The following is a 26,069-nucleotide window of genomic DNA, read 5'->3' as shown; positions in this document are numbered from 1 at the left end:
GAATACAGTTTACAACCATATTATTTGCACTTTTGGTACATGAAAGAGTGACAACAGTAGTAGTACTGCTGCCGCTATGGTTCTGAATTCAGTTCAGGATATGACGCTTTGACAGCTTCAAACAGAGGCGGCTTTGTTGTGGTTGTTGAAGCTCTCTTGTCAGACGAAAATAAACGCTATTTATGTAGCTACCAGTATTCTATAGATTTTAGCCATTTTCAAACCCTTGGGGATCCATTTGTGTTTCAGTCCGTGGGTGCGGTTCTACACTTTTTATGTCGTATTTCTCTTTCCCATCAACAATGCAACAGGTGGGTCTAGCTAGTTAACGTTAGCACTAGAGCTAACTAGCATGCTAAAGACGTTTGGGAGCTAGTTTGAAGTTGTATTTTTATGTGCCAGTAACGTTGTGACAAATACTTTTGCCCGTTGTATTACTGGTATTGTTTTTGTAAATGGTGGTGCTGTTTGCTCGTTCATCTGAAACGTGTTGGCTAGCTGAGTTAACTTGGCTAGCTGGCTAACTATGTTAAGTAAGCTAACATTCAGATAGAACTGGCACATCCTTATGTCCGTCTTGTCGACTCTTGCCCTTGATGTTTTGTTTTACATAATCTCTGTTGTCATCACTTCTGGAGAGAACTGTACAAACAACTAATGTTCTTCATCCCCTAGAATGAGTCTGCATGAGATCAGTGAAAACGTGAAACTTGCTCGAGAGTACGCCTTACTTGGGAACTACAGTTCTGCTATTGTTTGCTATCAGGGAGTACTTGAACAAATTAAGAAACACCTTTTTACATTACGGGATAGTAGCTTCCAACAAAGATGGCAAAAGGTAAAATATAAGACGTTTCACTTTGAAAACAAAGTTTAATTTAAACCGAGTTTTGGTCAGAAAATGTCTGCAAATGTCACTTCGACCCTTGCTCTTGACATCTCTTACAGGTATGGAAGAGATAAACGAAGAAAACAAACAGGTTGAAGAAATAATGACAACTCTAGAAAATGTTAAACTGGAGACCACCCCATCCAAACCACCATGTAATAAAGACAGCGTTAGTGACATATGGCCTGTACAAGTAGAATGCAGGTACTGTATGGACTCCTTTCTCACACATTCCTATTCTATTGTATAGATTTACAGGCCCATTCATAAGTGGATATTGCACTTTACTGGGAAAATATATTTAAGTTGTTTTCAGGTCTTTACATTAGTATCTGATTGGGTGTGTAGTTTGGTTAGTAAACTGTTTGTTTGAATAAAATAAATAATGAGTGGGATTATTGCTCAGAGTATCTGATAATAAGTAGCCTGGTTTCTTTCTTGCAGCGCTCACAAAGGTATAGACCTACTTGAGGTCTAAATGTGACCTTTTAGTTTTGGCCTACAAAATAGCTGAACATGAATGTATTATTTGGAGTGCCACCCACTTAATACTTAAATCTGCACCATAGAGACTACTGCCCTATGTACATAGTCACTTCAATAATGTTTACATACTGTTTTACCTACTTCATATGTATATACTGGATTCTAGTTGAGGCTCATCCTATATAACTACTGCTGTGCACACCTTTTCCATACATCATGTACATACACTACATGATCAAGAAGGTATGTGGACACCTGCTTGTCGAACATCTCATTCCAAAATCATGGGCATTAATATGGATTTGGTCCACCCCTTTGCTGCTATAACAGCCTCCACTCTTCTGGGAAGGCTTTCCACCTGATGTTGGAACATTGCTACAAGAGCATTAGTGAGGTCGGGCACTGATGTTGGGCGATTAGGCCTGGCTCGCAGTCGGCGTTCCAATTCATCCCAAAGGTGTCCAATGGGGTTGAGGTCAGGGCTCTGTTCAGACCAGTCAAGTTCTTCCACACCGATCTCGGCAATCCATTTCTGTATGGTCCTCTCTTTGTGCACAGGGGGATTGTCATGCTGAAACAGGAAAAGGCCTTCCCCAAACTGTTGTCACAAAATTGGGAGGACAGAATTGTCTAGAATGTCATTGTATGCTGTAGTGTTAAGATTATTAACATATTAACATTAAGATTATTAACATCCTGAACAGGATAATTCTAAAAACATACAAAATGTTTCTCTTTGTAAGGATTGTCTAACAGGAAACACTTGCTTGTTTAATGCCTGTAGGGATGATATTGCCGATTTGGAAGAAGCAAAAAAGCTTTTAAAAGAAGCTGTTGTGCTACCCATGTAGATGCCAGAGTTTTTCAAAGGCATACGAAGACCATGGAAGGTATACATGGAAGCCCAAGGCCCACTTGATTAATACGTTATTTTGATTGGAAGAGTTGATACGATGCCTTGCTAATATGTGGTGTATTCATGTGCAATATTTTCCTAGGGTGTGCTGATGGTGGGTCCTCCAGGCACAGGAAAGACACTTCTGGCCAAAGTCGTTGCGACAGAGTGCAGAACCACATTCTTCAATGTTTCATCTTCTACTCTCACTTCCGAGTCTGAAAAACTGGTCCGCCTTCTATTTGAAATGGTAAGATCCTCGTCAGCTTCCCTGCCCAGGCGGAATATTTTTTTCCTAGAAGAAAACTGGTGGTATCATATTACATGATGTGAAAGGGTGGTGTTTTTGAGGTGTTGTGGCTCTAGTCAGTGTTTCTTTTCTCATCTGGACAGGCCCGGTTCTATGCTCCCACCACCATATTCATCGATGAGGTTGACTCCATGTGCAGCCGCAGAGGAACGTCAGAGGAACATGAGGCTAGCCGACGGGTGAAGGCAGAGCTGCTGGTCCAGATGGATGGTACACACACAGCAGCTACTCTGCTTATAGAAGGCCAAATTAATTACATGCACAATTCATGTCTATATAAAAATGTTTCTTGCCCAATAAATTATTGTACCCTAAATGCATAGCAGTGATCGAATTTTGCTATAGTTTTTGATGCTATCGTTCCTAGGATATTATCCTGTTGTTTAGGTGTGGGAGGAGCATCAGAGAATGAGGATCCCTCTAAGATGGTGATGGTGCTGGCAGCCACTAACTTCCCCTGGGACCCCCTGGGACATCGATGAGGCTCTGAGGCGACGTCTGGAGAAAATAATCTACATCCCTCTGCCTTCAGGTCCACAAACACTACTCACTGTAAATCGTCTATCATAGTCCAAAAAACATGTAGGCATATGGACAGCAGTATTCTAGAATATTTGTCTGTTGGCTTTCATACTTTTTGAATTTTCAAGCAATTTATCCAACTGTCAACACATTAAAATGAATGGAGGACGCTTACCGAAACCGCATTAGTTGGGAATCGTGGGGAGGTGCACGTTCGGGCTGTGCATTCCCATTTGGATGGTGGTCTCAGAGCCACGTAGCTATGTCACAATGGGACATCGGACTATCACGTGTCAGAGTCTGTGGACTATGATAATTTACACTTGACACTGCTTTCCTGAAACATACAGTTAAACATCTAAAATCTAAAAGTGAACTCATATACATATACACACACAGTTCTTTCGGAAAGTGTTCAGACTCCTTGACCTTTTCCACATTTTGTTACATTACAGCCTTATTCTAAAATTGATTAAATAAAATAAAAAACTCCGCAATGTACACACAATACCCTATAATGACAAAGTGAAAACACGTTTCAGAATTTTTTGCACATTTTAAAAACAGAAATACTTTATTTACATAAGTATTCAAACCCTTTGCTATGAGACTCGAAATTGAGCTCAGGTGCATCTTGTTTCCATTGATCATCCTTGAGATGTTTCTACAACTTGATTTGAGTCTACCTGTGGTAAATTGTATTGATTGAACATGATTTGGAAATGCACACACCTGTCTATATAAGGTCCCACAGTTGACAGTGCATGTTAGAGCCAACAAATTGCCCGTAGTGCGCCGAGACAGGAGTGTTTCGAGGCACAGATCTGGGGAAGAGTACCAATTTTTTTTGCATTGAAGGTCCTAAAAGAACACAGTGGCCTCCATCATTCTTAAATGGAAGAAGTTTGGAACCACCAAGACTCTTCCTAGAGCTGGCCGCCCAGCCAAACTGAGCAATCGGGGGAGAAGTGCCTTGGTCAGGGAGGTTGCCAAAAACCCAATGGTCACTCTGACAGAGCTTCAGAGTTACTCTGTGGAGATGGGAGAACCTTGCAGAAGGACAACCATGTCTGCAGCACTCCACCAATCAGGCTTTTATGGTAGAGTGGCCAGACGGAAGCCACTCCTAAGTAAAAGGCACATGACAGCCCGCTTGGAATTTGCCAAAAGGCACCTAAAGGACTCAGACCATGAGAAACAAGATTCTCTAGTCTGATGAAACCAATATTGAACTCTTGGCCTGAAGGACAAGCGTCACATCTGGAGGAAGCCTGGCACCATCCTATGGTGAAGCATGATGGTGGCAGCATCATGCTGTGGGGATGTCTTTCAGTGGCAGGGACTGGGAGACTAGTCAGGATCGACGCAAAGTACAAAGAGATCCTTGATGAAAACCTGCTCAGGACCTCAGACTGGGGCGAAGGTTCACCTTCCAACAAGACAACAACCGTAAGCACACAGCCAAGACAACGCAGGAGTGGCTTCGGGACAAGTCGCTGAATGTCCTTGAGTGGCCCAGCCAGAACCCGGACTTGAACCCTATCAAAGATCTCCGGAGAGACCTGAAAATAGCTGTGCAGCGACGCTCCCCATCCAACCTGACAGAGCTTGAGAGGATCAGCAGAGAAGAATGGGAGAAACTCTCCAAATACAGGTGTGCCAAGCTTGTAGCGTCATACCCAAGAAGACTTGAGGCTGTAATCACTGCCAAAGGTGCTTCAACAAAGTACCGAGTAAAGGATGAACAATGGAAACAGGATGCACCTGAGCTCAATTTTGAGTCTGAATACTTATGTAAATAAGTACATTTGTTCTCTAAATTTGTAAACATTTCTAAACCTGTTTTCGATTTTTCATTATAGGGTATTGTTTTACATTGATAAGGAACATTTTTTATTTAATCCATTTTAGAATACGGCTGTAACGTAACAATGTGGAAAAAGGGAAGGGGTCTGAATACTTACCGAATGCACTGTATATATTCATTCACAATGGCGTACGTGATGTTTGCTTGTTTTCTCTGCAGCCAAGGGCAGAGTGGAGCTGCTGAAGATAAACCTAAAGGAGCTGGCCAATGATGTGGACATGGCCAAGATAGCAGAGCAGATGGAGGGCTACTCAGGAGCAGACATCACCAACGTGTGCAGGTAAGGCCTTTACTTTTTCAGGTTTAGGTTAGTTTTTTCTTTAACAAATAGAAACCAGTCACAAATAAACACTAGATTGGTCAAGTATGTTAGTTCCAATACCTCAGCGAAGACTATCACTGATTTGAAAATGAGATGCCTCTCAAATAAGGAAATAATGGAATCATTCTTAACCTAATTGTGGAAAGTAATGTTATTTGTGTTCCATTGCCTTGAGTGAACCCTCTCTCCATGACGTCTGTAGGGATGCCTCTCTGATGGCCATGCGGCGAAGGATCGAGGGGCTGACGCCAGAGGAGATCCATAACATCTCCCGGGACGAGATGCACATGCCCACCACCATGGAGGACTTTGAGTCTTCTCTGAAGAAAGTGTCTAAGTCTGTATCAGCTTCCGACCTGGAGGAGTATGAGAAGTGGATTGAAGAGTTTGGCTCCTGCTGAAAGTTAATCAGGAAGCCTGCAGCACCTCAAATCTGCAGAGGAATTAGTGGGAGGCTCAGTATATATTCTGGGAACAATACTTTAACTCATGTCTTCCTTTTCTTTGTAAATTATTTATATTTTAGGCTAGGTGATGCGACATGCCTTAAAGTAGGGTAACCAACTGCTTCTCTTGCTAAATATCCTCCTGGATACAGTCCATATACCACACCAAGGTGCCTTGTATTGATTATAAACAAGTTATCAACATAAATAGAACGGTAAACATTTATATTTGTCATACCAGTGCTATAGTCTGGTATACACATGGTTGAAATGCTGTATCAGCCAATTAGCATCCAGGACCCAAACTACATGGTTTACAATATGAAATATACAATTAGTCAGTCTCATGGGCATAACACAATTGGAAGGAAAGATTCCCAGATTTGTGTTCAATAGGTTTTATTATGGGTCCACAGAGCTAATCCTATAATCCTTACTATTTGCCTTGAACACCTTTTGCTACCAAAGTATCCAGTGTCTTTGGGTTTTATCTGGTGATGTGCTATTGGGATATCTGTTAATCAAAGTTACACTACCTGAAACCGTTTATTATATGCACTTAATTTTATTTTCTTAATGTGTATTTAGGGGACTACCTGGTTCAAATTTGAATGTATATACAATCATAAACACTAACAATTTTGTTAATAAAGTTAAAAGTACAATATGACTTGCATTGACAAGGCTTCCATGTGCTTTGTGTAGACTGAGTGAATGTCACAAGAACATTTACAGAAACATTTTTATTGAGCCGGATTTGGGAATCCAATGTACAGTTTGATTTGAATGAAAATACATGATGCACACATGCCATGCTCCCATGCTTTAGTAAAACACAAGATTGAAATTGAATTGAGGCACCATAGAAGCAAAAGGTAAAATAACTAAGTTCTAATTCACCCACTCAAGTTCAAATCAGCATGCAGTTTCCTATTATGAAGTTGTTTCATTGACAGCCAACTGCATTCCATACTATGGCTACTAAGTCAATGTGCAAGGGCCCCATATGTCAACCAGGAGCCTAATCTTGAGAATCACATTGATACAATTATATTTTGGTCATGCCTAGCCTGCTTTGAGGCAAACCAGCCAATAAGCTATTGGGAGAGGAGTAGGTTTGAGTATATTCTGAGACTAAAGTGGATAAGGTCCTATCAGTGTAGCTTCAGATGTCTATGTTGACTGTGCACGGCCCTTGCGAGTAATTCACATTGTAGAGAACATCCATTGTCATTCACTCACATTGCAAAGAACATCCAGTAACCATATTCATACATTTCAAGGCATAAAGCAGCAGGAGTATATTCAGAGTGAACAGAAATGGACTGTATAGACAGGAAATGACTCTGTTAAGCAGTTAATGTATGTTCTATACTTTCCAGGTCTATCTGCAATGTTCTGTGAGAGATCCAAGTGATTATGTTCCGTGAGAGATCCAAGTGATTATGTTCCAGAGATCATTCAGCTATAAGAACAAACTGCCGTCTCTATCAATTGAAATGGTTGGAATGAGATCTCATATTTGCTCATTCTCTGTTCGACACTGCACTCATAATGATGGGTGCAAGACTAGGACCACCTGTCCTTTAATGAACCTCAGCGCAGGCCAGTCAAGTTCAGTCAAAATGTAATACCAACGTGAAAATATGTTTTGTTGTTTACATTTTACAACAAATGTATTGGTGAGGCTCTGACAATATTATGCAATGGTTCAAATACAGTAAATAAAAGCTATTTGTCCTATGACTTAAAGTTGCATGCAAACAAACACCAAATCCTCAGTTCAATCCTCCAGTCAGAATGATAAAATATTATGAAATGAGCAATCAAAAATAAGCCAATAGGAAGTCAGTATTTCATAATGCAAAGTAGAATGGTTACAGAGGCACTGTGAGGTAACACAATCAGAATATGAAAAATAATGCAGTATGCAGCTCTGCTTAAAGTAGTAACATTTCAGATTCCGTCTTTGAGAGGAGGGTATAATGTTTGAGAAATAAAGTTAAACATGTTGTGTTTGCAATGCATGTGAAATAAGTGCTACAAAGAGATTATGGTTTCTCTAACCACATAATGCCTTGTGTTTTCAACAGATGCAATCAGACTCCACTTCATCCATCTTCAGTTTTCATTGAAGGCCTTTTCACCTCCTCTACCTCTATTTCAATGTTCTCCAGCAGGGTGTGTTTCTCATCTTCCGGCATCAGAGTCACAGGATTTAAATGGGAAATTCCCCTAGAGGAAAAGTACATTATCATGAGCATCACACTTAAGAAAAGATGAGAGAACAGATGTGCCTAATTAACTGGTCTTGGCACTAAGGTAAAATCCTGCACACTGACCTGGCAATGTTCAATTTAATTCTACAACAATCATGTAAGCAGGTTCAACCGGACCTGTGTGAAAACGTACTTGTGTTCGCATGTTGGGAAGAACATGTCCAGGATCTTGACAATGACCGCTGACCCAACCACACCAATCACTACCACCCACATGACCAAGAAGAACAGGGGCAAGGACTCAGACCAGAAGCGTCGCAGGCGGTCCCTCACCTCCTCCACCCATCGACACATGGCCTGCAAACAGATTTTAAGTCCAGAGCACATTCTAGTAAAGGGATTTTGCAATATTCAATTTGGATCCAATGTCCAATTTACTTACACTGTAAGAAGAAATAGATTCTTTGAGTGGTGCCTCTGTCTGCATCTGATCCGACAGCACTCCCAAGTCATCACCCTCATCATTGTTATCATACAGCAGGTCTGGGTCCATGCGAAGGGGAGTCTCAGGGAGCTTGCCTGGGGCAGCAGTCTCCTCCTGGGTGGTGTCCGCATGCTTCAGAGGGTAATGACTGGTGGTCTGGGACATCACTTGGTCTTCAGCTGAGCAGAAGGAAGTGGATCATTATCATTCACAAATTGATTTAGGAACATTGCTTTAGCAATATAATTCAGTTATCTTGTCCTTTCATGTGAGAGTATGAAAAGTGAACGAAAACAGCTGTTCTTGCATACCTTTTTTAGGATTTGTTGGATCTGTGATGACCACATCATTTTCCCTTGGGATCCTGAAAATCTCACTGTGTCCAATGGGATAGGTGTTGGTATACTGAGCAAGCGTCTGGAAATTGGGGCTCATCAGTATCTTCACTTCACACATTTCTGGCTGCTGGACCTAAATGATAGAAAAGGATACAAAGACATAAGATCACAGATTTTCCATCATTGTACCACCATGGTGCAAATATGCTCATTTAGCTGTTACATAAATATCCTATTGTCCTTTTCTCAATCAACTAACTTGACCTTTTTCCCCTCCATCTCGATGACCTCGCTGAACACTTGGAGAGCCACCACCTCTTCTGAATCACTCCACAAGCGATTCTGGCTCACCATCACCCGGGTGACAGTGGAGACATAGTCACCAGATTCAAATTCACTTGTGCCATTGGTGGTATCCACTGTAAACCAAGTGAAAGGCTGTTTTAAATCAGGTGCAGAATGCTGTGCTGTAGCTAAGTTATAAGCACCAGAAACATTTTCACTACTCACACAGCAAGGCTTGGCAGTTCAACCTGGTCACCCCTGACAACTCCACAGGGATGTCATTGATGAGCACCTGCTCTTCATCCACTGAAATATTCAGGTTGATCTGAAAATGAACATGTGTTGAGCTATACGTTATGTTATTATTCAATACCATTCTGACAGGCTTAATCATGGACCACTACATCATAGTATAGCGTACCTGCAAGTTGTTGGACTCCTGCACCTGTGTATCATTCAATGTCCCTGCTGTCACATTGATCAGAATACTTTCCTGTGTGAGAATCAAGAATAGGAAAGCGGCCATTAATTATTATGATCATGATATAAGTTAGCTAATGTGGTAGGCAGCAAGGTATTCACCAAAACATCAGAACATTCGAGAGTGACATACTTGAGGGCATTCTAGCTTGCTAGTATTACGCTCATGCTACCTGGCAAACAACATAAACATTAGCTAGCTGCAATGAGTCAGATAGCAACAAAAGGTAACGTTAGCATCCATTAGCCAAATAACATTAGCTAGCTAGCTAGCTACCAAGATTAACGTTACTTTTATTTTAACCTTTATTTAACTAGACAAGTTAAGAACAAATTCTTATTTACAATGACGGCCTACCGGGGAACAGTGGGTTAACTGCCTTGTTCAGGGGGAGAACGGCATATTTTTACATCGTCAGCTCCGGGATTCGATCGAGCAACCTTTCGGTTAACTTACTGGCACAACGCTCTAATCACTAGGCTACCTGCCCCCCAATTCATGTAGCTATCTAGTGGTGGAGTCGTCTCCTACCGTGTTCAATTGTCGAGGTGAAGACTCAGCGAAAATGAATGACATAAACAGTACACATAGTGTATAAACTGATGTTCGTTTCATCGCCATCTTCTAGCTGTCGTATGGTCGTGGAGGAAACAACACCCCCGGCCCAAGTGACTCCGAAATCAATCAAAAGCGCGTGCGCAAGCATGGCGGTTCTTCTTGAACAACATTTGGTGATATAGTTATTGATTTATTTACAGAAGAACGGCCTAAAAGTAAGAAAACATGCACCAACGTTAATGTCTGGTTACACACAGCCTACATGTGATAATGACATTTGCTCAAATTAAAATCTCAATTTGTATTCTACTGCTAACAAGATTGCTAACCATTGCCAATCTATAGCTTATTGCTAGCTAGCTAGTAAAGCTAAATGTTAGGTAACTTGTTAGTATTATATTTCAGATAACTCGCTAACATTTCAGAAACATAGGATTGCCATGGATACGCTTAATATGACAGGTTACTCTGTGTTGATGTGGTGGATCATTGAAACTAAGGCCGGGAGAGAATTCCTAGCCCAATATTAATGGTCTAAAGGAGTCTCACGTTAATCCTTAAAGTCAAAGGACCTTACATGTTCTGTTTAACGCGAATTGGTCTGGAAATCAAAACAGACAAATTCTCAATCTAAACGTGAATCAATTCTCAATTGCGGTACGGTTCTAGAAGTTTACAACGTAGGTGCACACGGGTCGAGAGAAATATTTGAGGTGACAGACAGTGGTGCATACTCTTGCCTGCATCTAGTAGGTCTAGGCTCTGGTGTAGTTGTCATTAGTCCAACAGTTGCAAACGAGAGTTTCTATTGGACAAATTCACATGTTTATCCCCATTTCGTTCCGTTTACGAAACGTTTTTCAACAGAATCGGCGGAATGAATACAGCCCTGATAGCGCGCAAACCGTTCACTTTCATAGCCACATACTGTGAGATTTGGCCCTGCATAATGGGGTGTTAAAGTTTAACCTATACCTTTAAGCTAATAAGTATTGTTGGGTTTTATTTCACTTATTAGATATGATGCATTACCATTTACAGTAGATGTAGGCCTAAGTATGAACGGACTGTAATGCACTAAGATGTTTATATTGTATTAACATAGATTGAGCAACATATAATAGACATGACTAACTGGAGGGTTGCTGGCTAGTAGGAGTGTAGGCTGAGTAGATTCGTGACACACACACACAATGCCTGGTTGTGGGGCCGCTCAAGGACAGGTGTACGGGAGGGGCTGGTAGAAAACTGTCCTAACTGTAGCATAAAAACAGGCACTGTCCTTGGGTGTCTGACTCTCGGGTACACACATGAAGATAAGCTAGAAGACAACTATGCTTGGCAACAAAGATGCGTCTAGAGGCTGGGACCAGCCTGCACGCCAACGATAGGATGAGTAAGTTTAAACCACGCTCATCCTCCCTGACAGGCCAGCAGTGAGCTGGAACTATCTCTGTCAGAGTATTTAATGAAGAACTTATGTCATTTTCAGTTCTCTGTTTGCCCTGCGAGGTGTTACAGTGAACCCGTATATACGGAAATTGCATTTGCCATTTGTTAACTGCTGAATAAATATTGACATTAATATAAAATATAATTGACTCTTTGTTCCTATATCAGATTCGAACACATGCAGCCTTAACAATACAAACAGCTTGTTGTATTCGTTCTCGCATCTATGTGCTCTCCTCTCACATTTTCCCTTTGCTTGTGGACTTCAATGCACAACACATCAGCTGCCTGTGACCTAGCGAAAACTTTTCCATATCATAACCGCTACATCGTTGTCACCATATTAGCTAAAGTAGCTTCATAGTCAACATGGCTAATAACTAACGCGTTAGTAAACCCTCTACAATCATGCAGTATAGTCAGTAAACAGTTTAGCAGTTAGACCGGTGGCAATACATTTGTAAAACCAAAAGCTTACCTTGACTTGGAAGAGTTCCACTGAGGTAAAAACTGTTTGAAGTTGGATATTCGCACTTTCAAACCACTTGAGCCACAGACTCCAAATAGTGTCATGATGCTGGACAAATTGCGCACAACATTGCACAGGTCTTATTTTCATGATTTGGACATTAATTCGCTTTCCAAATCTAATAAACATGTGGAAATGTGAGCAGCATTTTGTATTCCTAGTTGAATTAGTTAGGGAGCGTAAACAAAGTACGAACTTGTTTACATTCGAATTTCAATAGCTCCTCAGTTGTCTTTTCCATGGCAGGATCTTCTCATTTTGAAGTATTCTATTTTTTATGTAAACATAATGGAATTCTGATTAGTTATAGGCAAATAAATACACAGGCCAAAACTGTATGCTGATTTCCTTATCTCTATAATCTAGTAGAGGTAATTTCCTTTATACCCCATTCTACACACAGCCTAAATTATAGGCACTGAACCATTTACAGGATAATAATAGAAGTAGCATATAGGATCCAACCCTATCACAGAGTGAATAAATGTAGAGCGTTTGTAGGCTTTAGTAAAAAAATATTAAGTGACAGTTTCATCAGTACGTGCTTAAAGAAAGTCATATCACAAAGATCACAGATGACAGTGCCCAGTCTAAGTCTATGACAATCGAGAATGAATTGTAAGCACTAAAGTGTGTTAGTGTGTTTGTCAAAATAATATCTGAAAATGTCAGTTGTTGAACATAATACTTCTATTTGCAATAGCAATTTATGATATATGCAGTTGAGGAATATTCTATGTACCAACACTACATGTAGGACGGACATAAAACATTCCCACATACAGTAAACACATACATAGAGGCATTTTTCAGTTATGATTTTACCACTCAGAATCCAGAATGGATATGACAATGGGGCCAGCACAGGATGTAATACACCCTTACAACAATCTACTTTTTGATCTTCTTGACTTCTTATTTGGTAAACTGCTACTATGTGTCAAGAAAAGAGCCCCAGTTAGGGGTTAGTGTACTCCAGTAAAAAAGGGCTGGTTTAGAATAAAAAACTATTGCCTTGTGTCCCCGTTCATAGGGGCATGAGAGACTAGTCAGTGGTAAAATTGAGTTGGCACTTTATTGGCCAAACACCCACAGACCCACAAGGTTGAGGTTGCTCATGGACAGTAATTAGTCTTTTTTTATTTTTTTTGCATTGATGCGTTGTGTCAAGAATAGGATCCAAAGTGTTAGGAAATATTTGTTACCATAAATACAAAGGAGGAAGTCTCTCCTCATACCTCTGGCACTTTAGTCGGACTGCCAGACTGTGTAAAAACTTTATGATGGGGCCGGCAACGGAGTTCCCATTGACTAAACACCACGGAGACCAATCAGGAGAGAATACATACAGGTCAAGGGTGCCAATTGAAAGTCAAGGGGTGTGTCTGTGCCTTTTGGATTACTCTCTCTTTACAGAGAACCCCTGTGGTTCAAGTCAAGATCTCCCCTTCCCCTTTCAGTCTGCTCTGCGCATGTCTGAAAGTGACAGAGCCAGCAGCCGAGAGAGTTTTTCACAGTATGTCATAAAAAGTTATTACACTTATGAATGTATGTAAAATGCTAATATGTATTAGATCCAGTACAGTGGAATAACTATAGTGACTACTATATAAGGGTAGTCAGTGGACATTCTGAACCTTGTTAGAAGTCAGTAGGTCACATGACCAAGGAGCTATTGCAATTTGAAAGTTCACAAATTTAATGTAAAAAAAAAAGTGAGATGAAAATGGACAAACTAAAGGGTGTGCAATGTGTAGGCCCACTGAGTGTACATTCTGAAACATGTTTGAAGTCAGTAGGTCATATGAAATTCAAAAATGTAAATAAATATTTTAAAATAGTGTGAGATGTAAATCGACAAAAAGAAAGTGTGTGCAATGTATGTCTATGCCATCGGGTTAGCTACAACCAGTTCTGAATGTTTTAGGAGTAATGGTTAAAGAGCTATTGAAATTTGAAAAATGTGATTTGTCAATATGTTGACGGTCCCTAACTGCTGTTGGTGGAAGTAAGGAAAACTACAGGCGAATATCCAGTGAATATCCAACCTGAAACTATATTTACCTCGGTAAGCGTTCCAGTGTTGGATAGCCAGCTAGCTAACTCTGTTTGAGTAGGCTAAACTAGCTAGCTGCATTTGCTAAGTAATTTAAGTGAAAGTAAAAGAAATTATAAAAATATATATAGTTAGCTCTCTCTCTCCCTACTCCATTTTTTATTAATTAATTAGTTCAAAACTGTTCAACTTGGTGAGTAATGTTAGTTGACTCACTGAGTCAACTAACATTACTCACCACGTTATGCATTGCAGTGCTAGTTAGCAGTAGCTTATTCTTTCAGTACTAGATTCATTCTCTGATCTTTTGATTGGGTGGACAACATGTCAGTTCATGCTGTAAGAGCTCTGATTGGTTGGAGGATGTCCTCCGGAAGTTGTCATAATTACTGTGTAAGTCTATGGAAGGGGATCCCGTGGTGGCTCAGTTGGTAGAGCATGGTGCTTGCAACGCCAGGGTTGTGGGTTCGATTCCCACGGGGGACAAGTACGGAGAAAAAAATGTATGAAATGTATGCATTCACTACTGTAAGTCGCTCTGGATAAGAGCGTCTGCTAAATGACTAAAATGGGATGAGAACCATGAGCCTCCTCCTAGGTTTTGTATTGAAGTCAATGTACCCAGAGGAGGACAGAAGCTAGCTGTCCTCCGGCTACACCTTGGTGCTACCCTACAGAGTGCCGTTGAGGCTACTGTAGACCTTTATTGCAAAACAGTGTGTTTTAATAAATTATTTGGTGATGTGAATATATTTTGTGTAGTTTTATCTAAATGTCCTGTGTAGCTCAGTTGGTAGAGCACGGTGCTTGCAATCCCAAGGTTGTGGGTTCGATTCCCAACCAGTACAGAAAATGTATGCACTCACTACTGTAAGTTGCTCTGGATATGAGTGTCTGCTAAGTGTAAATGTGAGAACGATAACTTTAAATGTTTCACTATTTTTATGAAATTCACTGAGGATGATCCTCCCCATCCTCCTCTAAAGAGCCTCCACTGCTGTACACTGTTTTGATTGGTTTTAACAGTTGCAGCTGACAGTATTTTTTCAGTGACAACACGTTTGTGGCGTCCATCTTCTGTTTACGCACAGGTGTTCAGAGATGCAGATAGCTAATTACTACAGGTAGTCCACTCTGTCTTCCGTCTGTCTTCCGTAAACAAGCAATGTAACATGGAAATATGGCAGTGTGGGAACCCTAACCCTATAAAGTTGTGTGTCCAAAACCTTATCGCAAGTGATGCATGTTAATGTTCAGGGCTCTTAACAAAACTCCCCCATACAGAAGACACCTTTTTTCTCCAATGATTCTTATGTGTGATTGTAATGGACCTGAGAGTCATGATCAACCGCTATGGAATTCCTTGCTGGAGTTAAATTCTTAGCAAGGGAATTCCTAATGTCTTGTGATGTGTTGCTCTCATAATGCTGATAATCTCCTTTTTTAAGTTATGCAAAATCAAATTCTACAACTACTGCCTCATCCACAATGTCCAGAGAGACTTTATTGTGCAGACTGGAGATCCAACTGGGACTGGCTGTGGTGGAGAATCTGTCTATGGGTCAGTCCTTTTCATCAGCATCAATGTCTAAAATCAGCACAGCTGTTTTTTATTTATTACAGGAATGTTGATAGGTGAAAAATGTGTCGATGTGCCTTGTTAAAGTTGCATCAATTCGTTTCTGGTATCAGAACAAAATAGTCAGCACATAGTATCTTCTGATTTAGCTTTACTTGAATTAATGCAAACACGTGTATGGTAAATATGTCGTTCGTATAAGGTCTCTCTGTGACACCTTGCAGGGCAGACAGGAAAGAGGGCGTCACATTCTATTGTTCTCTCTTTTATACTCTGACAGAGATAGTTCCCGCCCAATGCTGGCCTGTCAGAGGAGCGTGGTTTAAACTTGCTCCTCCTATCGTCGGCGTGCAGGCTGGTCCCAGCCTCGTGACGCACTTCCTGTTGCCGGTTGTAGTTCTTCTTGTCTTCAACAGTTGATTTATCCGTAGTTTATATACTTAATATTGTAGCATAGTTTCCCCAGTATATTATATAAGTCATGCAAACAAATAGCCAGTTCAACCCTAACAGCCCTGAGCAAAGCACTTAACCTTGCCTAAACGTCAGACTCTTACCATGGTTACTCCAGTGATTTTCAGTCTGACCGAGGTAGCCCTTAAAAGTACGCAATAGTCTCTACAAGCCAGAACGTTGAATACAATGATATTTACACTTACTTTTACCAGTTTTACATGCTGTTGATGATTTTGGCTGTAAGAGCAGGATATAGGGTATTTACAGGCGAGTGTTGTTTACTCAACTTTTTTGCAGCGCCGCTGGTATGTCCCTTGTGTTTTCAATCTCTAGACTCATTGCACAATATGTAGACAATAGCCGAATGTAACCGAACGCAGTTGACCGAAGCATGTTTCCTCATATTCAGCTGGAGTGTTTGCTGTTCGGTCTGTGGTTCGGTTTGTCATGTGCGAATTGCAACAGTATTGAAAATAAAACCGGATACAAACCGATATACAGACAAGTGTACTGAAGGTCGGGTTGATAACATTTCCCTGTGGATCTTTATATCAGATTACTTCCGATATAGGGGAAAAAATCTGCGGAAAAAGTTAGAACCACATTCTGACTTGTAATGGGACTGTTCGGCAATGCTGAGACTACGTGTTAGAGACGAGTGTGTAAGTATTTCACTCTTGGATTCTGAAAGAGGCTACACTTAACCCGAATTGCTCCTGTAATTCGCTCTGGATAAGAGCGTCTGCTAAATGACTAAAATGTAAATGTAATGATGTCTTTTCTATACCCTCAGTAAACTCTATGGAGACCAAGCCCGCTTCTTTGATGCAAAGAAAAACCCATGGATCAAACACAGAAAGAAGGGGATGGTGTCCATGGTTCGAATCCAGGCTGTATCACAACCTGCCGTGATTGGGAGTCCCATAGGGCAGCGCACAATTGGCCCAGCGTAGTCTGGGTTTGGCCGTCATTGTAAATAATCATTTGTTCTTAACTGACTTGCCTAGTTAAATAAAAGTTACATTTAACTGCAGTTTGAAAACAACAAAGTTAGCCTACTGATTCGAGCAGGATAGATAGCAAGCATCTGAAATCTCAGAAATGTTCAGGTCAGCATACTTGTGCTGTAACAATCTCTTTACCCCCCCAGTTCCTGATCACCACTGGTGAGAACCTGGACTACCTGGATGGGGGCCGCACTGTGTTCGGTGAGGTGTCAGAGGGTTTTGGTGTCTTGGATAAGATCAATGACACCTTCATTGATAAGGACTTCATCCCTTTTCAGGATATCAGGTCAGCAGATTTCATTTCCTTGAACCATATTTAAATGCAGCAATGTTAGGGGTAAATTAGAATAGAATTGAATACACTTTCAAATTCCCTCATGAATAGCTCCCATACAGAGGTGTAGATGCAATGACCTACTCAGACATCCCAGTATAAAGTGAGGAGAAGAGAAGTGTGATACTTGTTTTGTGTCATTGCAGGATAAACCACACTGTGATCCTGGAAGACCCTTTCGATGACCCTGCTGACCTGCCTGTGCCGGACCGCTCCCCCGAGCCTACCAAGGAACAGCTGGATGTGAGTGACTGGGTACTTTCGGTACCATTTGAAGTCAAAGCAATGCATATCTCCCATTTCAGAGCAAAAGTGGATGAAATTTGAACAATTTGAAAACAATGTTACTTTCATAAAAAGCCATAAGGTTTAATTTATAGTTTCTCTGTTCATCAAAGGAAAGGTGAATGATTTTCTCAGTACCTGAACAAAAGTAACTGTGATGTTACTTTAGATTTTTTGATGTTGTGTACTGTACACCTTTTGTTGATTTGCAAAGTCAAACCCTCTTTGGTGTGCAGAGTGGTATTGGAGCAGAGGAAGTGATCGACGACACAGATGGGAAGGAGGCTGATGAGCTGCTGAAGGAGGAGGCGGCCAGGCCATCCTTCTGGAGATGGTGAGATGGGGGTCTTGTGGATCTGTCCACCTAGCCTTGTAGAGGATGCATATACTTTCAGGCGTGATGGCAGAGGATATTTTTTTTAACACTCCACATTACCATTTTGTGTACTGATTGCTGTTGAAGAACCCAACAGTAGTTAATTAGCTGGTAAACATGTTAGTGTTGTAAAGATTATATGGTGGTTTTATAAGAGTTTTGTGGTTTGAGATGTTGCCGTGTGTATGTGCATATGTGCTTGTGTAGGTGGGTGATCTTCCTGATGCGGAAGTGAAGCCTCCGGAGAATGTTCTGTTTGTGTGGAAGCTGAACCCTGTGACCACAGATGAGGACCTGGAAATCATCTTCTCTCGCTTCGGACTTATAAAATGGTAAGATAGACCCCTTCACCCTGTCTATTTCAACATACTGGCTTCCATGACACTACGATACATATTTAATTAGAAATAGACCTAGTCCTAACCATTTTCAATATTAAAATTGAACAGAGACTTGGTAGAATATTGGTGTATTATCCTATATTAACATGTTCTTATTTCGGTACAGCTGTGAGATCATCAGAGACTTGAAGTCAGGAGAGTCTCTGTGCTATGCTTTCATTGAGTTTGAAAATATGTGTATTTGTTTGGTTTTCACTTGATTTCTATATGTACCATGAGTTAGCATAAAGTAATTTTAGCCCTCTTTAAACGTTGAACAATGATCCACTCAGATTCACAAGTCCAAATCAAGACTAAGCTAAAAATAGATTAATTTTGGAATCGTTTAAGTGCAGTTATGCAGAATACAAATAGAGGGCACCAGTTAGTCAAAATTGAGAGAGTACACATTAATTCACTTGAAAGGGTTTTGTTTACTGAATTGATAGGTTGTTTCCTTATTGACTATACACATAAGGGCTCAGTTGACCCCTGTGAAAAGGCTTTCTTCAAGATGGACAACGTGCTCATAGATGACCGACGCATACATGTGGACTGTCTCAGTCTGTCTCAAAGATGAAATGGAAAGGCAAAGGTAATCACTTATTAAAACATAACTCATTAACTTCTTTTTAATATTTTGGGTTTTTCAGTAATTCCATGATAAATACTTTCAGAGACTTTAAGCCTTAATCAGGCACTTTAGCTAAAGGATGTGCCATTTACCTTCTCTTCTAAGTAGAGAACTTAACAAGGTCTTTTTGGGGTTTTCTAGGTGAGAAGTATACGAAAGATGACTTCAAGGCCTATGAAAAAGACATGGGATACAAATGAGCTCTTAAGGATAAAGTCAAACCCAAGCCAGAGTATCCCTAAATGTTTTTATATTTGCTATTCATATGAAGTGAAAGATGGGGGTTAGAACTGTGTAAAATAACTCCACTGTGCACCATTTCACATAGTAATCAGGTTAGAGAGGTCGACTATTGTGAAGACGTTTCTGTTGGAGGAAGTTACATTTCTCTGGAAGAAAGAGTTTCTCTTTGAAATGTTGTCTTGGCAAACCTTTTAAAGAATTACTCGCTTTACTTCCTCACGTTTTACTTAATGTTCCCAAAAGCTCCAAGTACGACCTGCTTTTAGAGGACATGCTGAGAAGAAACACAAAGACAAGAAGCACAATCACTCAGACAATGAGGACACCGGGAAGTCCAAGAAATCCAAGGTTGACTGAAAATGTCTCCCCAACTCATTGTTTGTGAAAAATGTCCTTTGTTTCACAATAATGTTCAGTCAGAGCATTAGAGTAAGAATATATGAGTAAGCATGGCTCATGTGATTTGGGTTTGGCCTATTATTTCAACAGTTGTCACTCCAGCTATACAGTCATTCCGCAGAGTTTGACTTGGCTGTGTTACTGCAACTCCAAAGATTTTTCTCTAACCTTTCTCAAACCTCTTTCTCTCCCATGTTATACCTACAGTGGGACAGGGAGGAACCCCGCGGGAGGAAAAGACAGACCGGCAGCATTCTCACTCCAGGGAAAGAGACGACGGCGACGGCCACCATAAGCACAGTAAGTCCCATGAAAAGCACCGCCCGGAGGGCCTTGACAAGGGCCACAGGGAGAGTAGCCGTAGTCACTCACCCAAGAAGTCTAAAGACAAGGAGAGGAGCAGACACCGATGATGACAGAGGGAGAGGAATGGGATTGAGGTCCGTTCCATTTCAACTTCCATCAATTATGGAATTGGAAAATCCTCTATAAAAATAAATGTCAGTTCTTTTCAAGAATTGACTGAATTGAAGTGGAATTGGTCCTCCCAAATACCTGCCTCTGTGGCCCATACTACCCTACCACCACCACCCATGTCTGGGAGAGCAGAACCAGGGACTCATCATGACTAAAACCTCGGCAGTTAGTAAGGTTGTATAAGTATATTTGTTTTTTGGTTTGACCTACCCCACCTCTCTTTCTCTGTTCATCAAAGGGCGGGTGAATCGTTTTTTTTCCATGTTTCTCTTTGACCTTTTACTGTAGTTTCTTACAGATTTTGTAGAGTAAATAAATTAAGTGGGCATGGAAAACATGAGTTGTCTGTCTGAGTGAGTGCACTGCAGAGGGAATTCCCTGTGTAACCCTCTCCACGAGGTCGGCCAGTGTGATATCACTGAAATAGCATGATATCTCACCTTCCACCTCGCTGAGAAAACAAGTGGGAGGAAGCTATGCTAGCTGAAAGTTGTGTGGGCTACATTTATAAATGAGGGATCCTCTTTTGGCGACAGTTTTAAATGTTTTGGGTCTGTGTATATTGGCAGTACTGTCAGAGAGGGTATCAGTTAGCCCAACCTGAATCCTGTGCTGAAGTATATTGGGATGTGAGGGGAAAACCAAAAGAGAGCTAGGCTATATGTAATTCGATACAGTCCTGACAGTGTTCAGAATAATGTTTTCAGCCTTGGCAGTCATAGAAGAATAGCACAGTGAGGGTTAGTGTGTGCAGCTAGCGAACAGTCGTTGAGTTTTCCACAGGGCCTCTCCTTGTCCAATGCTGTGGGCCACCACTTCTAGCCCCCTCTGAGTTCCCTGAATTAAAGCACGAGAGACCCAAGTCAACATTCACCATATTTGGTCTGTTGACATTTGGAATCATTTCACATTTGGTTGTTTCTCAGAATGAGATGCCATTTTGAAGCTTCCCAAAATGGGTTGTTTTTAACTTGTATTGAGTGTGGGGGTGGGGTGGTGGTGGAACCAGACTGTTGTTGGAGGGAAGCCGGTGAGGTTTTTGCGTGGTTCAAGTTGTAAAAAGACTGCAGATAGACAGAGGTATGCAAGTTTTGTTTTCCACCCCCATATCTAACCACTGTCAGACTTCCCCAACTGCCCACAGTACCTGAGTGAGAGCAAATTGCACTTGACAAAAGGAGTGAATATAATGGCCCTGTAGAAATGTAAATCATGAGCAGACAGTTGTAGGATCCCACGGTCAGAAGCTGATTCCCATCATTGACCAGAATTAGGAAGGACTTGGGACCAAGGGAAGTGTACAGTTCTTTGACAGTCATAGTCATCCATTTTGCTCTAGAGACAGCCGGGTGTACAAATGTCTCCCCACTGGGCACACGCTGGTTGAATCAACGTTGTTTCAACGTAATTTGTCAACGTATTGTGACGTGGAAGCATATGTGGAAAATAAATAGGATTTTAAAAAAAAGTAATCAAACTACTGTTTTCAATCTCATTTCAACCAGCGTTGTAAACACTGAAATTAGGGTAAAACTTAGCTTGACTAACAGGTTGTTACATCAATGTATTTAAGTCAGTCAATCTAATTCCAACATAATCAACAGAACTATGTATACATTGAAATTGCGTTCCACGTAGAAACATGAATATTTTTCATACTATATTGGGTGGTTGAAATTGTTGAATTTCATATTTGATTAGGCATATTTTATTTGGACATATTTTAATAGTAAAATGGTATGTTTGAATCAACGTCATTATTTTAATGTCATGCCAACAACCTAAATAAAGAGATATATTGAAATAAAATGTGAAGCTACAGTCCAACAGTTCCTGCCAGAACATTGCCTCCTACTGGTACATGAGGGGTAATGCACTTCAGTGAGAACAAGTCTACCATCCAGATGCCTACATCTATGTGCTAAAGCCTTGTTCACACTGCAGACCGTAATGCTCAATACAGTTTTGTTACAAGTGATCAACTCAGATTTGTGTTTGTTCAGACAGCAGTCATTTGCTAACATGGCTACGCTAGTTGTCATAGTAATGACGGGTGTGTGCACAGTGGTTTAGGCTGATTGGTGGTGGTGCTCATGATTCCTATCACTCAGAAGTTAAGTAGTAAACTAAGGTGACAACAATGCCTGCCATGGATGTTCCCCAGTTGCTTTGAATGTTCAAAAAGATAAGATGAGCCAACTTTCAAAACTAGTCCTTTTTGTCTAGCCTCAGCAATCAACTAGCTAGGTAGCTGTTTAGCTTTTGAGCACATTTACTAATTTGTTTGTAAACACTTAACAAGCTAGTTAGCTACCACATGTCCCTAATATACAGTGCATTCTGAAAGTATTTAGACCCCTTGACTTTTTCCAGATTGTTATATTACAGCTTTATTTAAAAACGGGATTAAATACTTCCCCCCGTCATCAATCTACACACGTACCCCATAATGACAGATTTTTTAAATGTTTGCCTATTTAAAATAAACACTGAAATTCCATTTACATAAGTATTCAGAACCTTTACTCAGTACTTTGTTGAAGCACATTTGGCAGCGATTACAGCCTCGAGTCTTCTTGGGTATGATGCTACAAGCTACGCACACCTGAATTTGGGGAGTTTCTCCCCTTCTCAAGCTCTGTCAGGTTGGATGGAGAGCATCGCAACACAGCTATTTTCAGGTCTCTCCAGAGATGATCGATCAGGTTCAAGTCCAGGCTCTGGCTGGGCCACTCAAGGACATTCAGAGACTTGTCCCGAAGCCACCCCTGCATTGTCTTGGCTGTGTGCTTAGGGTCGTTGTCCTGTTGGAAGGTGAACCTTTGCCCCAGTCTGAGGTCCTGAGCGCTCTGGAACAGGTTTTTATCAAGAATCTCTTTGTACTTTGCTCCATTCATCTTTCCCTCGATCCTGACTAGTCTACCAGTCCCTGCCGGTGAAAAACATCACCACCGCATGATGCTGCCACCACCATGCTTCACCGTAGGGATGGTGCCATGTTTCCTCGAGACGTGACGCTTGGCAGTCATGCGAAATAGTTCAATCTTGGTTTCATCAGACCAGAGATTCTCCCCCGATTGCTCAGTTTGACCAGGTGGCTATCTCTAGGAAGAGTCTTGGTGGTTCCAAACTTCTTCCATTTAAGAATGATGGATGCCACTGTGTTCTTGGGGACCTCCAATGCTGCAGAAATGTTTTGGTACCCTTCCCCAGATCTGTGCCTCGACAACCCTGTCTCGGAGCTCTACGGACAATTCCTTCGACCTCATGGCTTGGTTTTTGCTTTGACATGCACTGTCAACTGTGGGACCTAATATAGACAGGTGTGTGCCTTTCCAAATAATGTCCAATCAATTGAAGTTACAACAGGTGGACTCTAATCAAGTTGTAGAAACATCTCAAGGATGATCAATGGAAACAGGATGCAAAGGGTCTGAATACTTATATATGTGTAAGGTATTTCTGTTTTTATTTTTAATACATTTGAAAAACTTCAAAAAACCTGTTTACTTTGTCAGTATGCGGTATTGCTTGTAGATTGATGAGAAAAAAAACATGTTTTTATCAATTTTAGAATAAGGCTGTAACGTAACAATCTGGAAAAAGTCAAGGGGTCTGAATACTTTCCGAATGCACTGTTCGTTCCGGAACTCCAATTTGAGCAGCAGCAGCTGAAAAATGAGCTCCTACAAATATTGAAATTTACATGGTTTTTAGATTGAAGTACATCGGAAAAAAGCAAAAGAAAACTGCAAGACTGAATAGGAGAAAAAACAAGCAACAAACAAAGAAGATAACTATTTTTCATAAAATTGTAGTTATCTTAGCAAGCTGAATTGTTTACCAGTTGCTAAGCAGTTGCTAGGGACTCTTTTGGAAGAAGCTAGCTAGCTAACGAAGAACAACAAAGAATATCTAGTTAACAGAAGAAAAGAAAGAGAAAATCAGGACAGAAGAAAAAGGATATCAAAGTGAAACAGTTCTCTAAAGACACAGGAGACAATAATACAAGAAACAACACTTCTGTAGCTTGTCAACTATGTGTCTGTCTATCCCTGTTCTCTCCTCTCTGCACAGGCCATACAAACGCTTCACACCGCGTGGCCGCTGCCACTCTAACCTGGTGGTCCCAGCGCGCACGACCCACGTGGAGTTCCAGGTCTCCGGCAGCCTCTGGAACTGCCGGTCTGCAGCCAACAAGGCTGAGTTCATCTCAGCCTATGCTACCCTCCAGTCCCTAGACTTCCTGGCGCTGACGGAAACATGGATTACCACAGATAACACTGCTACTCCTACTGCTCTCTCTTCGTCTGCCCACGTGTTCTCGCATACCCCTAGAGCATCGAGCCAGCGGGGTGGTGGCACTGGAATCCTCATCTCTCCCAAGTGGACATTCTCTCTTTCTCCCCTGACCCATCTGTCTATCTCCTCATTTGAATTCCATGCTGTCACAGTTACCAGCCCTTTCAAGCTTAACATCCTTATCATTTATCGCCCTCCAGGTTCCCTTGGAGAGTTCATCAATGAGCTTTACGCCTTGATAAGTTCCTTTCCTGAGGATGGCTCACCTCTCACAGTTCTGGGTGACTTTAACCTCCCCACGTCTACCTTTGACTCATTCCTCTCTGCCTCCTTCTTTCCACTCCTCTCCTCTTTTGACCTCACCCTCTCACCTTCCCCCCCTACTCACAAGGCAGGCAATACGCTTGACCTCATCTTTACTAGATGCTGTTCTTCCACTAATCTCATTGCAACTCCCCTCCAAATCTCCGACCACTACCTTGTATCCTTTTCCCTCTTGCTCTCATCCAACACTTCTCACTCTGCCCCTACTCGGATGGTATTGCGCCGTCCCAACCTTCGCTCTCTCTCTCCCGCTACTCTCTCCTCTTCCATCCTATCATCTCTTCCCTCTGCTCAAACCTTCTCCAACCTATCTCCTGATTCTGCCTCCTCAACCCTCCTCTCCTCCCTTTCTGCATCCTTTGATTTTCTCTGTCCCCTATCCTCCAGGCCGGCTCGGTCCTCCCCTCCTGCTCCGTGGCTCGACGACTCACTACGAGCTCACAGAACAAGGCTCCGGGCAGCCGAGCGGAAATGGAGGAAAACTCGCCTCCCTGCGGACCTGGCATCCTTTCACTCACTCCTCTCTACATTCTCCTCTTCTGTCTCTGCTGCTAAAGCCACTTTCTACCACTCTAAATTCCAAGCATCTGCCTCTAACCCTAGGAAGCTCTTTGCTACCTTCTCCTCCCTCCTGAATCCTCCTCCCCCTCCCCCCCCCCCTCCTCCCTCTCTGCGGATGACTTCGTCAACCATTTTGAAAAGAAGGTTGACGATATCCGATCCTCGTTTGCTAAGTCAAACGACACCGCTGGTCCTGCTCACACTGCCCTACCCTGTGCTTTGACCTCTTTCTCCCCTCTCTCTCCAGATGAAATCTCGCGTCTTGTGACGGCCGGCCGCCCAACAACCTGCCCACTTGACCCTATCCCCTCCTCTCTTCTCCAGACCATTTCCGGAGACCTTCTCCCCTTCCTCACCTCGCTCATCAACTCATCCTTGACCGCTGGCTACGTCCCTTCCGTCTTCAAGAGAGCGAGAGTTGCACCCCTTCTGAAAAAACCTACACTCGATCCCTCCGATGTCAACAACTACAGACCAGTATCCCTTCTTTCTTTTCTCTCCAAAACTCTTGAACGTGCCGTCCTTGGCCAGCTCTCCTGCTATCTCTCTCAGAATGACCTTCTTGATCCTAAT

The 26,069-nt window shown here is 41.7% G+C and overlaps 1 protein-coding gene and 2 pseudogenes across 4 annotated transcripts; 2 read left to right on the top strand and 1 right to left on the bottom strand.

Moving 5' to 3' along the window:
* The first annotated feature begins 118 nt into the window (after window positions 1-118).
* LOC106571307 (katanin p60 ATPase-containing subunit A1-like) lies at window positions 119-6,407 on the top strand (annotated as a pseudogene). The gene is made up of 9 exons (XR_014380616.1): window positions 119-311; window positions 676-838; window positions 949-1,093; window positions 2,160-2,265; window positions 2,374-2,520; window positions 2,664-2,790; window positions 2,968-3,112; window positions 5,129-5,249; window positions 5,494-6,407. The product of XR_014380616.1 is annotated as a katanin p60 ATPase-containing subunit A1-like (transcript).
* Window positions 6,408-6,465: 58 nt separating this feature from the next.
* LOC106571306 (glycoprotein integral membrane protein 1) lies at window positions 6,466-12,188 on the bottom strand. 2 transcript variants are annotated; one of them, XM_045695655.2, is made up of 8 exons: window positions 12,033-12,188; window positions 9,485-9,556; window positions 9,289-9,388; window positions 9,043-9,197; window positions 8,752-8,911; window positions 8,399-8,619; window positions 8,150-8,313; window positions 6,466-7,972 (listed from the first exon to the last, which is right to left on the bottom strand). In XM_045695655.2, exons 1-8 carry the CDS (start codon window positions 12,171-12,173, stop codon window positions 7,849-7,851), a joined length of 1,137 nt encoding a protein of 378 aa, XP_045551611.1. In that variant the 5' UTR covers window positions 12,174-12,188; the 3' UTR covers window positions 6,466-7,848. The 2 variants fall into 2 exon arrangements, with proteins under 2 accessions (XP_045551611.1, XP_013999697.1); XM_014144222.3 differs by lacking the exon at window positions 12,033-12,188 and adding an exon at window positions 10,076-10,372.
* Window positions 12,189-16,806: 4,618 nt separating this feature from the next.
* LOC106571337 (peptidyl-prolyl cis-trans isomerase-like 4) lies at window positions 16,807-21,114 on the top strand (annotated as a pseudogene). The gene is made up of 9 exons (XR_014380535.1): window positions 16,807-16,836; window positions 17,102-17,146; window positions 17,325-17,467; window positions 17,662-17,758; window positions 18,037-18,134; window positions 18,384-18,508; window positions 19,035-19,151; window positions 19,677-19,781; window positions 20,040-21,114. The product of XR_014380535.1 is annotated as a peptidyl-prolyl cis-trans isomerase-like 4 (transcript).
* Window positions 21,115-26,069: the final 4,955 nt, after the last annotated feature.

This window comes from Salmo salar, chromosome 15, assembly GCF_965601325.2.
Source record: "Salmo salar chromosome 15, fSalSal1, whole genome shotgun sequence".
NCBI classification, from domain to species: Eukaryota; Metazoa; Chordata; class Actinopteri; order Salmoniformes; family Salmonidae; genus Salmo; species Salmo salar.
Note: the sequence above shows the minus strand (reverse complement) of the source record. Positions and strands in the feature narration are given on the sequence as shown.